This window comes from Pimephales promelas, chromosome 5, assembly GCF_988280905.1.
Source record: "Pimephales promelas chromosome 5, fPimPro1.hap1.1, whole genome shotgun sequence".
Lineage (NCBI taxonomy): Eukaryota > Metazoa > Chordata > Actinopteri > Cypriniformes > Leuciscidae > Pimephales > Pimephales promelas.
Window position 1 is genome coordinate 18613121 of NC_142773.1, and position 14442 is coordinate 18627562.

The 14442-nt window shown below is 37.5% G+C and overlaps 1 protein-coding gene across 2 annotated transcripts in view; it reads right to left on the bottom strand.

Annotated features, from left to right (window-relative positions):
• ephb1 (EPH receptor B1) overlaps positions 1 to 14442 on the bottom strand; it is a 306795-nt gene that overhangs the window by 153394 nt on the left and 138959 nt on the right. For both annotated transcript variants that reach the window (XM_089131064.1, XM_089131063.1), the window contains exon 3: positions 13546 to 14227. In XM_089131064.1, coding sequence (XP_088987190.1) covers positions 13546 to 14227 — 682 coding nt within the window. The remainder of the gene's footprint in view (positions 1 to 13545; positions 14228 to 14442) is intronic.

Genomic DNA, 14442 nt, shown 5'->3' on the forward strand with positions numbered 1-14442 from the left:
CAGCATGGTTAACCGATTACAAAAGAATAAAAACATACTGCGACATTCAGTCCTCTGAGAGCAAAGTGAAATAAATCATACACACTGCTACTACAGCATAGCAATGGGTCCAGTCAACTACAAGAAATACAGACTAAGTGACTCACTAAATGAAAGTACGCAGCCTAGAATATGCAGACTGTTATTCAAATAAAATGAATGGTTTTGACTCTTACACCATTTTCCTTCTCAAGTAAATGAATCGTGTGTCAAAGTTGTTTAGAGATTTTTTTACTGGAAAAGAAAAAAAAAATGAATAAATGGCTATACTTTTTAACTCTGTTAAAAGGGTCATGACATAAGAAATCTAATTTGACTTGCTCTTTTGACATATAAGAGGCCAGCATATCATTAAAACATCCCACAAGTTTCAGTTTAAAACGTCCTCCTCATTATAAACCAGTCATTTAGAGATTGGGTTTTTATTTGTTCAAAAAATATATTAATGTTATAAGTGAACCTTAAAGAACATGTGATTGATTGCTGCACTTTTGGCTGTTTGGATAGTGTTTCCACAGGCCTCTGAGGTCTCAAGTCAATCAAAAACCAGAAGTAATTTGTGAAGATGCTTTTCTGGTGTCTCTGCTTCATGTTCCCTAACGAAAACCGGCCTACGGTAAAACTCACAAACAGCTTCCCCTGCCTTATTTCTTCGGTTCTGACCCCGTTTCACATCTTTCTTAGAGAGACCTGTATCATTTTCACTGCTGTGTACACACACTTCAGGAACACAAACCTCAGGACATGCTAGCGCACATATATCGGAGTCTAAAAGACAGAGCGCTAGGTAATATGAGCTTCTAAAGCAGCACATTAAATATGTACTAGACAGCTCAGAGAATGGAGAGCACTACCCCTGAATAAATAACCAAACAAACAACAGACTATCAGCCAATCTACAAATCAGCACTGTCAGAGAGAGAGTGGAGATAATAATATACATGCACACACCGCAGGCGTGTGTATTTATGGGTCCCAACTGTCCTCTCCTTTTTCTTTCACATTCACACTCCACACTGAGAGAGCTCTGTTTATCACTCTTACAATCATACAGACCAGACTGGGAATGGTTGCTGTGCTAATTCCTCACCATAGCATGACTGCTTACATTGGCAGCTGCCTTCTAAGCAGGAATAATCACCAAAATATAACCTCAAGCCATCAATAGCTAATGTTTAGTGATACAATTTGATTCAACTTATTTTAATTGCAAAACAAATAATTACAAGGCAGCTTGACAAAATTATCCTAACCAACAAGATCCGAAGAATATGATCATGTCAGTCCGATATTATTCTCTGTACACATATTTCATGGAACTCACTGCGATACATTTTGGGATTGCCTGACCTACTTGTGGCATAATGAGCTAGAAGTCCATATAGTCCAATAATGTTGACTTATAGTAAGTGACGTCATCAATCGGCACTTGTATTTTGGCTTGAGCGCATCTCTCGTGAAGTCTCGCCTGTTCGTTTCACGATCATGTTGTGACCATGGCTTCTTCCAATGACTGTTGTGGGGGTTTGAGCCCTTTAGGTCCGGGGATGACAGGTTTTAAAGGGATACTCCACTTTTTTTTGGAAATAGGCTCATTTTACCACTCTCCCAGAGTTAAACAGTTGGGTTTTTACCATTTTCGAATCCATTTAGACGATTTTCTGATATTTAGAAGAATATCAGTAACCAGACAGTTTCTGGTCTCATTGACTTTCATAGTATATTTTTTTTCCTACTATGGAAGTCAATGAGACCAGAAACTGTCTGGTTACTGATATTCTTCTAAATATTAGAAAATCGGCTGAATTGATTCGAAAAGGGTAAAACTCAAATATTTAACTCTGGGGGAGTGGTAAAATGAGCCAATTTCCAAAACAAGTGGAGTATCCCTTTAATTGATTGTATTGTTGTTAAAGTTCAGCAACTGGTCAACTAGTAACTTCGCCTGTGTAGTAACGATATTTGACGTGTCAATGACTTTGGTGAACGGTAGGTCAATATTGAACTTCTGTTAAATTATATATTTAAATATAGACTGACTTTTAATCATTTTGTGAATTACAGGAGAACTACTGTTTTACTGCTTTCTTTTGTGTTGTTTTGCAGTGTATTCATTTTTTTTCCCCTTTTGTTTATGGTCTTTTTGGTAAATATCAGACTTGTAAATTGATTTATTTTGTATATTATTCATTTGAAGTGTCTTGATTTGTGTACAACATTTATTCATTTATTTGGTTTAGTTTATTTGTGTACAACATTTATTTGTTTCTTTTGTTTAGTTGATTTGTTAACAACCGCGTTTGGTTATTTGCATTTTCAGTTTTCTCTATCTGGGTTGGTGGATTAACTCTGTTTTTAAGCCTGTGAAACCATTTTCTTTTCTTTGAGGTATGTGTGGGGTGTGGAGAGTGTGCGTCTTTTAGGTACTACGGCCCCCGTTCCTCTCCCTGTGTTGGTGGTGGTGTTTACACCGTGTGCCGTGACTGATCACTTCACTGGGGCTCTTGTGCTGTGAGTGTGTAGTGCGTTTGAGGGGAACGCAATATCTTTTTTGCAAGGGCGCCTCTAAATAGTGAACATAGTGTGTGCATTTGATTGTCTGAGGCTTGCTGTGGTATTCCGCCATCCAAAGTTATCCACTTACGCTTAGAAAAGTGCAACGTTTTATTTTGTGTCACCGTTCTTGGTCGAGTTACTCTACTCGTGTAACTGTATTTAAATGGGGAACACGTGGAGGTGTTTGGTCGCTTCTCTGCTTGAATCCTAATGAATGAACTGGGCTAAGTTAAGTGCGATCAAAGTGTCTCGCACGATTGAGTGCACACACTGAGACGAGAGAGGTGTGTATCAACTCGTCTTAGTTAAGGGAATAACATAGTTTAATATGAAAAAAAACGGTGGAGTGTCTGTTTAATGTTGGAAACAGTTGTTTATTTTTGTGGAAAACGTGATAAATTCATCAGGATTTTTTTGATGAATAGAAAGTTCATAAGAACAGCATTTTTTTTCAACCCAGCATGTTTCTTTAGCACTGCACTTAAACCTGTTCAAACTGGTGTATGCAGTAGATATGAAAGGTGCCACAAAGATGATTAGAAAGCATCGGTGGCTTCTTCTGTCTGACACAAACACACACAGGGGGTGTTTTTGTTTTGTTTTGTTGTTGTTTTGGTCCTTTCCTGTGCCAGTGGCTTTGGCCGTTAAATGGAATCTGTTTGTATTGCCTGCAGCCAGCATGGGTGAGCTAAACAAGCAAGTCTGAGATGTGTGAACAACTTCATCTGAGGTGACAGGACACTGGCTTTGTCTTTTTCTATAATATGGACTTCTGCTCTAACCATTTGAACTTCTTAAAACAGGCCATAATAAATATCTCAGACATAATCAATGGACTATATTGTTCCTTTATCAAAATATGTTTGTCAGTTTAAAGGATCAGAAACAGCTTTTTTGCTTACATTTTTGGGCATAGTTCACCCCAAAATGAAAATCATGTAATTTCCCTGTTTGGCTTAATTGCATTTAGCGAAGACAAAAAGACATTAAGCAGAATGTCTAGGTGTCTCTTTTCCATGCAATGGAAGTGAATGGGAACAACATAAATGTACCCTAATAATAATCCACATGATGTTTGAGCTGTTTTCAAAGAGGACGAGAATTTAGGATGTTTCAATTCAACTCTCAGGGCCCTATTTTAAGGATCTAAGCGTAAAGCGCAGGGCACAAGTGCACGTATGGCGTGTACAAATCCACTTTTGCTAGTTAAACGGCGGGAAAAATGGTCGACACACCTGTTGCATGGTCTAAAAGGGTTGTTCATTTTCTCTTAGTGAGTAATGGGTGTGTTTTGGGTGTAACGTGCATTAAACCAGTCAGAGTCTCATCTCCCATTCCCTTTAAAAGCCAGTTCAAGCGAAAAGACTGAACGCTTCTCCAGAGAGGAAACGGATCTGCTTGTGTGCGAGGTTAAAGTGCACAAGCAGACCACCTACGGGACAAGCCGGATAATAATCTTTAACATTGTAATCCTCTTAATTGTAATATTTGGCTAGTTAGTGTGCTGCTGCGTGTCCCTGTGTGTTTAATAAGTAAAGTGTATGTTGTGGACCCGCCAACCCGATCTCACGGGAATTCGTACGAATTTTACGAGGTGGCTAATTCGTAACAATTCATACGACCTCAGTCGTACAAATTAGTACGATTTTTGCTAAATCGTACATATTTTACGAATTGGCCAATTCGTATGAATTCGTACGAATGACCTACCCCTGACCCCGCCCCTAAACATAACCGTCACGTGGGTTTAGACAAATCGTATGAATTCGCACGAGTGAGGTCGTACGAATTAGTACGAATTAGCCACTTTTTAATCACTCGTACGAATTCGTACGAATTGGTCGTGAGATAGGGTAGGACCCGCCTATAGGAGCATATTACTAATGTGCTCTTTAAATAACAAAAAAAATACTGCGCCATTGACCAGGTTTCAGTCGGTCAATGGCGCAGTCTATTTCAGTTGCCTCAAAATAGCAACGCATCAATGCGCCCATACACTCCTCGTTTTCAGACCAGCAAACATGGGCGCAAATTCATTTGCTATTTAAACGACGTGGCGAAGGACGTGAGAAATGATAACTGCGTTGGGCTGAAACTAGCAAAAAAACCTTGCGTCGCTCCATTGCGCACGGTGTAAGATAACGCCCTTAAAGTGAACATGTTCCATAGATCTAAGACAGACATACAGTATTGTAATGACATGAGGGTGAGTAAATGATGATTTCTGGCTTCCAGATTTTACTTTATTTAAATGCATATAACAAAGTACTGTTGCATTAATTCGAAATAACACACAACAACTGCAATTCAACCATTAACAAACATGAGTGATAATCTTTGCTGAAACAAAATGTCAAAATCATGGGGGAATAGCCTCTTATCTGGGTCAGAACCAAAGTGTGCAGCAGTGAACTAGCAGTCGATCAATCATTGGCCTGTGTGCTGAGCAGTTTGATTGATTGGGAAACAGATTTCTCCCTGCATTTTTCTGGCTATGGGCCGTGTACGGGGCTTCTGGTGCTGGTGTAGGCTTTCCAAACCATTACCCTGACCCGATCAATGACTGACCCACACTTACTGCTAACCTGACGGGCTACTGAAGCAGAAGAACCCTGAAGAACATGTGATTTCCTCCAGATAACTGAAGTAGATATTAATACATTAAGCAGAGCTCAGAGGAGAATGCACTGCAGACCCGCTGATTTCAACCCTCAGACACGGATCCATCATATCCAGCTATAAAGCTTACTTCCCCCATGCAAACGTGGTTCAGATATTGTTCTTTCATTTCTCAGAGGAAATTATGGAGTTTAGTATCAACTTTAGTCTGGATGGATGGATGGAAATTCTACAATGTAGTGTAATGACTAAACTTTTGAAACATCATCTCATTTAAATGTACAAATTACACATTAAAACTTAAATAAAGAATATTTACAATCGATGGATGGTACTGTAGAGTGACAGAACGATAGATGGATGGTAATATAGACGGACAAAGATAAATAGACAAACAGAAAGACAGACAGACAGATCTAACTTCTTAGAAAAGTAAGATTACACCTATCGCAGCTCAATTTAAGAGGAACCCTCCAGCCGTCAGCATGAACAACAGTAGACTACTAGTGATGTTGCCATATTAAACACTAATAAATAGTGTACAGAATCACATGAACTGATGATTTCACAGTAGCTAAAAGCTCAAAGGTTCCACTTTAAAGTCTGTTAAAAGGCGTCTAGTGTTCTTACAGAACGCACGGTCAGAGTTTATCCTCCCTCAACATGAAGCCAAAAAGCTCTCTCTCCATCAGAGCAAAGCTAGCGAAGAGCTCTTCTGTTTTTATAGCTTTGTGTACATGGAGTAAACATGAAGATCACAGAGATGGAGCTGTGACACTTCTGAGCGGCAACGCCGAGGGGAGGGTTTGTTTGTGCTCTTCAAACGTGTAATTAACCAGCATTAAACACACTCACTCTTCATACCGCTGTGTCCTAGATGACTTTTGAGAGAGCAGAGGGACAACGACAGACAGAGACAAACAGAGGGAGCAGAGAGACAGGGAGAAAGAGAGAGACGGACAAACAGAGGTCATATAGCCACTGCAAAGTTTTGAAAATGAGAAGAACATATATCTATAAATGAGTAAATCCCCCGAGTCGTTTAGGAAAAAAAAAATATATATAAAAAAATAAAATACCATAAAATTCCACAATGTAGTGTAATGAATAAACTTTTGAACCATCATCTCATTCAAATGTACAAATTACACATTAAAACTTAAAGCATTTGAATAAATTTACAAACAAAATGTTTATAACAACCTAAACCAGACCAAAATATGAAGAGTTCAGATGCAAAAGCCTCTAAGTGCCATTTGAAATTTTCTTCTAGAATGATCATTTTTATCAAGCTTGTATATTTAAGTTCATTGATTTCACTTAAATGGCAATGATAATTACCTATTAATTGTTATTTAAGTGAAATTACTGAACTTAAATATACAAGTTTGATAAAAATCATCATTAAAGAAGAAAATTTCAAATGGCATTTAGAGGCTTTTGCATCTGAACTCTTCATATGTTTGTAAAATGTACTACGACATAACAACTGCAGCCAAAATGCTGTTAGTTTGTAAAGTAAAGTAAAGTAAAAGTAATTAGTTTTTGTTTTTTTTAATGGAAACGTTAAACTTATTTTTTTTAAAGAAAAACTAAAATTAAAAATTAAAGAAATATCAATATATTATTATTATTATTATTATTATTTAGGTTCACTATTGTTATTGTTTTTTTAAATGAAAACTTCAGGAATGCTGAATAAAATAATAAACTTGTTTTAAGGTTTCATTGAGCATATAAAAACGAAAATTAGACATTAGACAACAAAATGTCAAAAGCCCATAAAAAGCCACACACCTTAAACATAAATTAAAATTAAAACAAACAATTTTAAAATCAAAGCTAACAAATAACATTGTTGTACAGAAATACAACTAAAATAACTGTTTGAGGTTTAATAGTCCCAGATAAATGAACAGAAATGGGTGGATGAGTAGTTATTCAGTTGATATGTTTATTGAATCTGATTATCGAATGTGGTTATCACTTTCCTATAAATAACATCATGTGAAGAGTTCAGATGCAAAAGCCTCTAAATGCCATTTGAAATTTTCTTCTTTAATGATGATTTTTATCAAACTTGTATATTTAAGTTCAGTAATTTCACTTAAATAACAATTAATAGGTAATTATCATTGCCATTTAAGTGAAATTACTGAACTTAAATATACAAGCTTGATAAAAATCATCATTAAAGAAGAAAATTTCAAATGGCATTTAGAGGCTTTTGCATCTGAACTCTTCATGTGTAAGACATGACAACTGTATGACAATCATATTCAGTGTGTATTCCTATTCGGAGAGCCAGAAATAAACACACAGATTGGACGTCTCTTTTGGCCCTGTTAGAGAGAGAGAAGCAGGAGTGGAAATTACTATGTCTGCCACAGTTCTCCTCATTTCAGTCCAAATGCTGCTTTTAATCAGACACACACACACCGAGACAGACCTAGCACTATTCAGAAGAGTTTGGTTTTCTCAATGACATTTGATTTACAATTATATAAAAAAGGAAATCAGTGATTTCATGTACTGGTAATGAAGGTGGACCAGGTCGCAAATAAGAAATCTAGCTTACTGCATTCGACAAAGGTCAAAATAATATCATACTGCAATTACAGACATTATACACACAGGATTAGATTTCTAACGACACTTGAGTTATCAGAACAAAACAGCAGGTGATTTGTTCTTTGATGAGCACAGAATTCCAAATCACAAAGTACGTTGGTGAAACACCAATTTACCAAACACCTTTAAAAATACGACTCAAATTCAGAAGAACCGAACAGCCAGCTATCCTCTGTTTGCTCCCAAATGTTGGCAGTCGCCATCAGAAAACCATCATGTACACAAAAATGGATCCTCAACACACGGCCCCCATCTGCTCGTGCTTGTCGTGGGTCATTTGGTGGAATTTTTGAGAGGGGAAGAGGGTTCTCTCCGGGAAAAGCAAGGCGGATCATCTCGCATGCTGGAACGCTTTGGAACGCGGAATGCTGATTGGACCGCACGGTCTAAAATGTGTAAACAAACTTGCTACAGTATGCGTGGGATCTTCCAGATGTCCAAAACCTGAGCTGTTTGTTGTACATAATGGTATCAGTGTGAGTGTGTGTAGGGGTTTGCTTCTGTACTCAATGACTAGCATGTGTGTGTTTGTTTAGGAATGTTTTAATAGAGCTCTGCTGTGTTTGCCTATGCCTCATTGTGCATGTATAGAGCCCTAGGTGTGTGTTTATGTAACAATGCGAGTGTTTTTCAATGGTCTTTTGTGTGTGTATAGAGCTGCAACGCATGCATTTTTTGCGTGTTTATTTGACTGTGTCGAACTGTCCATTGTGTATGTAAATCTAAAGGTGTAAGTCTGTTGTTACTTTAATTTATGTAAAAAAAATAATAATAATAATAATAATAATAATATCACATATAGAATATAAAATAAATGCAGATACACTACTGTGGACTGGAGTAAAGGTGCAGAAAATCACAATAAAATTACATTTTAAAAATATATTAAATTAGAAGTGTTTGATAAAAAAAATTGTTGATTTTTTTTTTTTTTTAATGCGAGACATTTCAATTTCTCCTTCAAAAACATAAAAATCTTACTGACCCCAAACATTTGATCTGTAGTGTATACAAATTCTATATTGAACCAAAACTATTCGTATGTACAATGAAAACAACAGTGTCACTGCTTGGGAAAATAGCACAAAAATTAAATAAATAAATAAATAAAAAGGAACGCAATGGAAGTAAGCCAGTAAATATATAGATATAATTTTTTTTTAAATGTATTTATTTTATTTTTATTTATGTATGTGCATAAACTAATTTTTTTGGTAAATGTGTATCTGTCATAGTTTACATCTTCCTAACAACAGAAAATAATTAATTCCACCGCAATAGCCCAAACCCCAAATTAGCATAAAAATACATAAAAGCAGCTTATGTCTACAGTATATGTTTCATTTGCCCACGAGTGTGCATATAGCTGCATGGATTTTTTATAACAAACTGCATATATATATATATATATATATATATATATATATATACAGTTTGTTATAAAAATCCAATTTGAAAGCTATACATGAATGTGTGTGTGTGTGTGTGTGTGTGTGTGTGTGTGTGTGTGTTTGTGTAGAGCTGTCTGTTCTCTCCAGGTGTGTGTCAGTTCAGACAGCTCTTGCAGTGAGTGTATCTCTGTTCAATTCCGCAACCTGTGAGGGGTCATCCGGCCTCTCACCCCTCTGTCAGAGCGCTGAAGAGACACGCCGGAAAAATATAGAGCCAGATCTGCACCCCAATCGGCTCGACCCAGCCTGGCCGGTCCCAATCACTTTTACTGCAGAACCAAAGCTGAGCCGAGCCAACACAACACGGCCTCTCTGTGCTGAGTGCTGTGGTTAATGGGGGAGGTTATTTTATTAATATGATGATTTTACTCCGGGTGACAGCCATCATTTCTCACCCTCGGGGTGAGATCTAATCTGACTCTCACACAGATATGTGGACATATAAACAGTGATTATTCAGACTCCCTTCGAGCAGGGTCAAAATAACAAACCCAGCTGTGCATTAGATAGATAGAGCGAACGAGGGAAATGAGAGAAAAATAGATAAACCTTCCTAGAGACACCTTGGCTGTGTTCTCAACAGCAAACTTGCATACCACTCGTACTATTTTTGCAGTAACTATAATGTGCCAAGTATTATATGTTTTATATGCATGGGAAACCTGGATGACCCACTTTTTTTCTTTTTTTTTCTTTCTTTTTTTTGATAAAGAGCACATTATAAACTGCACACTATCCCAGAATGCAATGTACAGTACACAATTTTCCTGCCAAAAGTCACTTACTTAGTCATTTTTTTGTCCTGTTTTCCGTTAAAAATTAAAAACATTCTTAAAGCATGATGCATTTAGTTTTGTTCCAAAAGAACATGAGTTTCTTGACAAATTAAGTCAGGTTTATGTTAATAAAATTTATGTTAAAAAAAAATAAATAATAATAATAATAAAAAAAAAATATATATATATATATATATATATATATATATATATATACCAGAGGAATAAAAATAAACCTGCTTTTGCAGTTTTTTTTTCTTGCCTCATAGGACATTTATCTTATTTTAAGCATAAATCTCACTTAATTTCAATAATTTTTTTCAGAAAACAAAACGTAATAGCACCATTTTCATACTAGAAAATAAGACAAAAAAGTAATAAAATTACTTTGCAGTGTTTGCAGTACACCAAATGTACAAGTAATAACAATGGTGATTAACATATTTCTTGTCTTGGCTTATGATCAAATTGCCAAAATTGAAGAAATATGTACACAATTTTTAATTAAAAAGCAAACAAGTCATATTTATTTCTAATAATCAACTCTCAAAATGAAATATGTTTCTAATGAGGTTATCTGACAAGCATAATGAGGTCATGTGACAATGTGGCATACTATTGTTCCCTTTAACTAGTTTTACAAAAAATAAAAAAATAAAAAAACAGTAGGCAGCACATAGTGTGTAATGTGACTATGTAGTCAGTCGTATGCTGTAATCCCTTCCAAGACACAAAGCTGCTCAGACTTCCTTTGAGACACATTTATAATAGCGTAGACACCTTCATTAACCCAAAAGACCAATTACTCTAATCAACCTCTAATCACCCTCTCCAGGTCCAAATCGACCAATGAAAGCAGAGGGGGGTGGGAAGCTTTGGAACCAGACGACCATCAACAAAAACAGACTAATGAACATTAAAGGAATACTTATTACCCCAGGTTGCCTGTGCTGGTAAAATCAACCCTGGGGAATTTATGGAAACTTTATAAGAATATAATGTGTGTGCGCATGTTCAGACTGCAATATATTACCCCATCAAAAGCCTTTATGGGAACTCGCAGATCAAAGCGGCAGTAATTAGTGGTGACTTGCTGTGTGCGCAATCGTTAATCCGCTAACACACTGGCTTTTAAAAACTGTGGCCACATCTAGATGACAGACTTAACACCCTGCAAAACCTCAGCCATATTTAATCTTTAAACGTTAATCTAAGTTTATTACAACTTTATCATTTCTTCCAGATCACTGAGCATTACAGAAGACATCTGACAACGACTTGTCATAATTTTTCCGTCACTTCCAGTTGTTGGTATGCAATTGTTGGTATGTTTCTGTCCATTTACACCTATATTATTTTTAATTTCACTTGTTCCTTTAATACATTTTGTTATTTTCACATGTCAAGAAGACCCAGGTGAAAAAAAAATACTGTACAAAACCTCAAAATAACAGCCAATCCAAGAATGTATATATATATATATATATATATATATATATATATATATATATATATATATATATATATATATATTAATTCTACACGGCATTTATTCAACAAGGTGATGAAAGCATTCTTTAGAAATGTTTGCCCATATTGATAGGATAGCATCTTGCAATTGATGGAGATTTGTGGGATGCACATCCAGGGCACGAAGCTCCCGTTCAACCACATCCCAAAGATGCTCTATTGGGTTGAGATCTGGGACAGTGGGGGCCATTTTAGTACAGTGAACTCATTGTCATGTTCTAGACACCAATTTGAAATGATTCGAGCTTTGTGCCATGGTGCATTATCCTGCTGGAAGTAGCCATCAGAGGATGGGTACATGGTGGCCATAAAGGGATGGACATGGTCAGAAACAATGCTCAGGTAGGCCGTGGCATTTAAACGATGGGGCCTAAAGTGTACCAAGAAAACATCCCCTGCACCATTACACCACCACCACCACCCTGCACAGTGGTAACAAGGCTGAATGGATCCATGATCTCATTCTGTTTATGGCAAATTCTGACTCTACCATCTGAATGTCTCAACAGAAATCGAGAATCATCAGACCAGGCAACATTTTTCCAGTCTTCAACTGTTCAATTTTGGTGAGCTCTTGCAAATTGTAGCCTCTTTTTCCAATTTATAGTGGAGATGAGTGGTACTCGGTGGGGTCTTCTGCTGTTGTAGCCCATCCGCCTCAAGGTTGTGCGTGTTATGGCTTCACAAATGCTTTGCTGCATACCTTGGTTGTAACGAGTGGTTATTTCAGTCAAAGTTGCTCTTCTATCAGCTTGAATCAGTCGACCCATTCTCCTCTGACCTCTAGCATCAACGAAGCATTTTCACCCACAGGACTGCCGCATACTGGATGTTTTTCCCATTTCACACCATTCTTTGTAAACCATGCCACACTCAAAATTGCTTAAATTATATATATATATATATATATATATATATATATAGTATATTATAGGACAAGAGAGCCAATAGTTGAGCAGTCTGCAGTATGAAAAAGGTCTTAAACAGGGACTATATGGACCATCATGACCATTTCTCTGTAATAAGAAGACCTTGCCAGAGGATGTCAATAAACTCAAAAAAGCTGCCACCTGTGCATGTGTGTTTTTATGTGTAGAGGCACCTATGGTCCTCAAAGTTAGGCCCTAACACACTAAGTGGCATATCTGTTTATTGATCAAGACAGATAGCTGTCAATCAATCTTATCGTTTCTCTACACGTTTGGTCCTGAGGGAGTCAATATGCCACTGGCCTTGAGCGAAGGCCAAATCGGCCAATTGCAGACCTTGAGAGAACAATATGATCATGTGTGTGAGTGTGTCTGTGTGTGTCGGTTAAATATAGACAAGAATGAAAAAAAAATGTGTGCATCATTCAACAGAACATCAATACCACTTTCCACTCTCTTTCAATCTCAAACACACGTGCATATCACCATATTGATCCAGAGTGATACTCAAACTTAAAATCTGTTGCTCAGAAATCTTCTCAAATAATCACAAATCTGGACATATCTCTCAACTCAATCTAGAAAAAGTTAATTAGTCAAAGCTACTAAAGAACTTTATGGAGCTAAAGCTCATGAAAAAAGACCAGCTTGGTAACTGGGTTACCAGCAAATGTTGGGTTTTGGTTCCTTTTGTCCACACTTATCAACTAGCTAAACCAGCAAGATGTCTTTAGTCAGCCTGCCCACTACTAAAACGTATTTTTGGTAAATATGGCTATACTGTACTGGTCCAGCTCTAAAACAACATAAACCTGGAATAAAATGGAAATTCATACAGTTTAAAGTGTTTTTAACAAAGATAAATCTTCTCAGTTAGAAAAGCTAAGATAGATACCAAAGACTACCCGTTGCTTTCCACCAACTGAAAAATATCCATTAAAAACACCTTTAAATAAATCAATAAACATATTTATGTGAACCAAAGATCAACACTACTGGAACCCAAACTCTTACCTCGACAGACGTTCCCGTTATCAGGCTCAAATCCCGCCTTGCAGGTGCAGCTCCCAATTGGAACCATCCAGTCCCCATCGCCATTACAGTACAGCTTAATGGGTACGTCCACTTCCTCAGAGTTTGGGATGCACATCCCACGAGCGATCACCAGCGAGGTGCTTTCTGCCCCGGTCAGGGTCTCTGGAAAGATTGCGAAGTTCTGCACCACACTGGGGCATTTCTTAAAAAACACACGCACGGACAGCAGGGACATGCACGCACCATAGTCCTGGAACGCCAGATAAAAGCCATTTTTCGAGAGTGGACCGAAGCTCCGCACCTCCGTGTTCACTTTCATCAATCTACCACCAAAATCCACCTGTGAGAAGCTCTCGTCCGCCGCAATGGTGTCCACTTTCAAATACGGAGCCTCCATCCAGAAGGCCCCACCTTTGGTTGCGATGACGGAGTCCGTCTCGTAGTAGTACAGGTTAAAGGTCTCCTTACAGGACCCAGGCACTCGCGGGATGCTGCTGCAGTCTCGGACGGTGAAACGCATCTCCACGTAAATGCGCTGAGCACCTCGCCGAGCGATGAAGGTGGTGAGCAGCCAGTTGTTCTGGTTGGACTCGAAGACGTTGCACACCTGGTACGTTCGAATGGTGTTGAGGTTTTCGTCGTAGCCGCTTACTTCCTCCCACTGGAAAAGAAAAACAATGGGAGGTTTAGCAAAACAGAAAGAACAATAAGACCGTACATAGCCTGAATAAAGAACAATGTTTCAGTTTTCACTATGCCTTTTAAAAGTTTGATAAAAGTCAAGCCCAACAATTGACAAAATGGAAAGTTTTCTTGTCTTTGTAAACAAATCAGTGAACAAATGTGAATGATTTTGGGTGAACTGATTCAAATAAT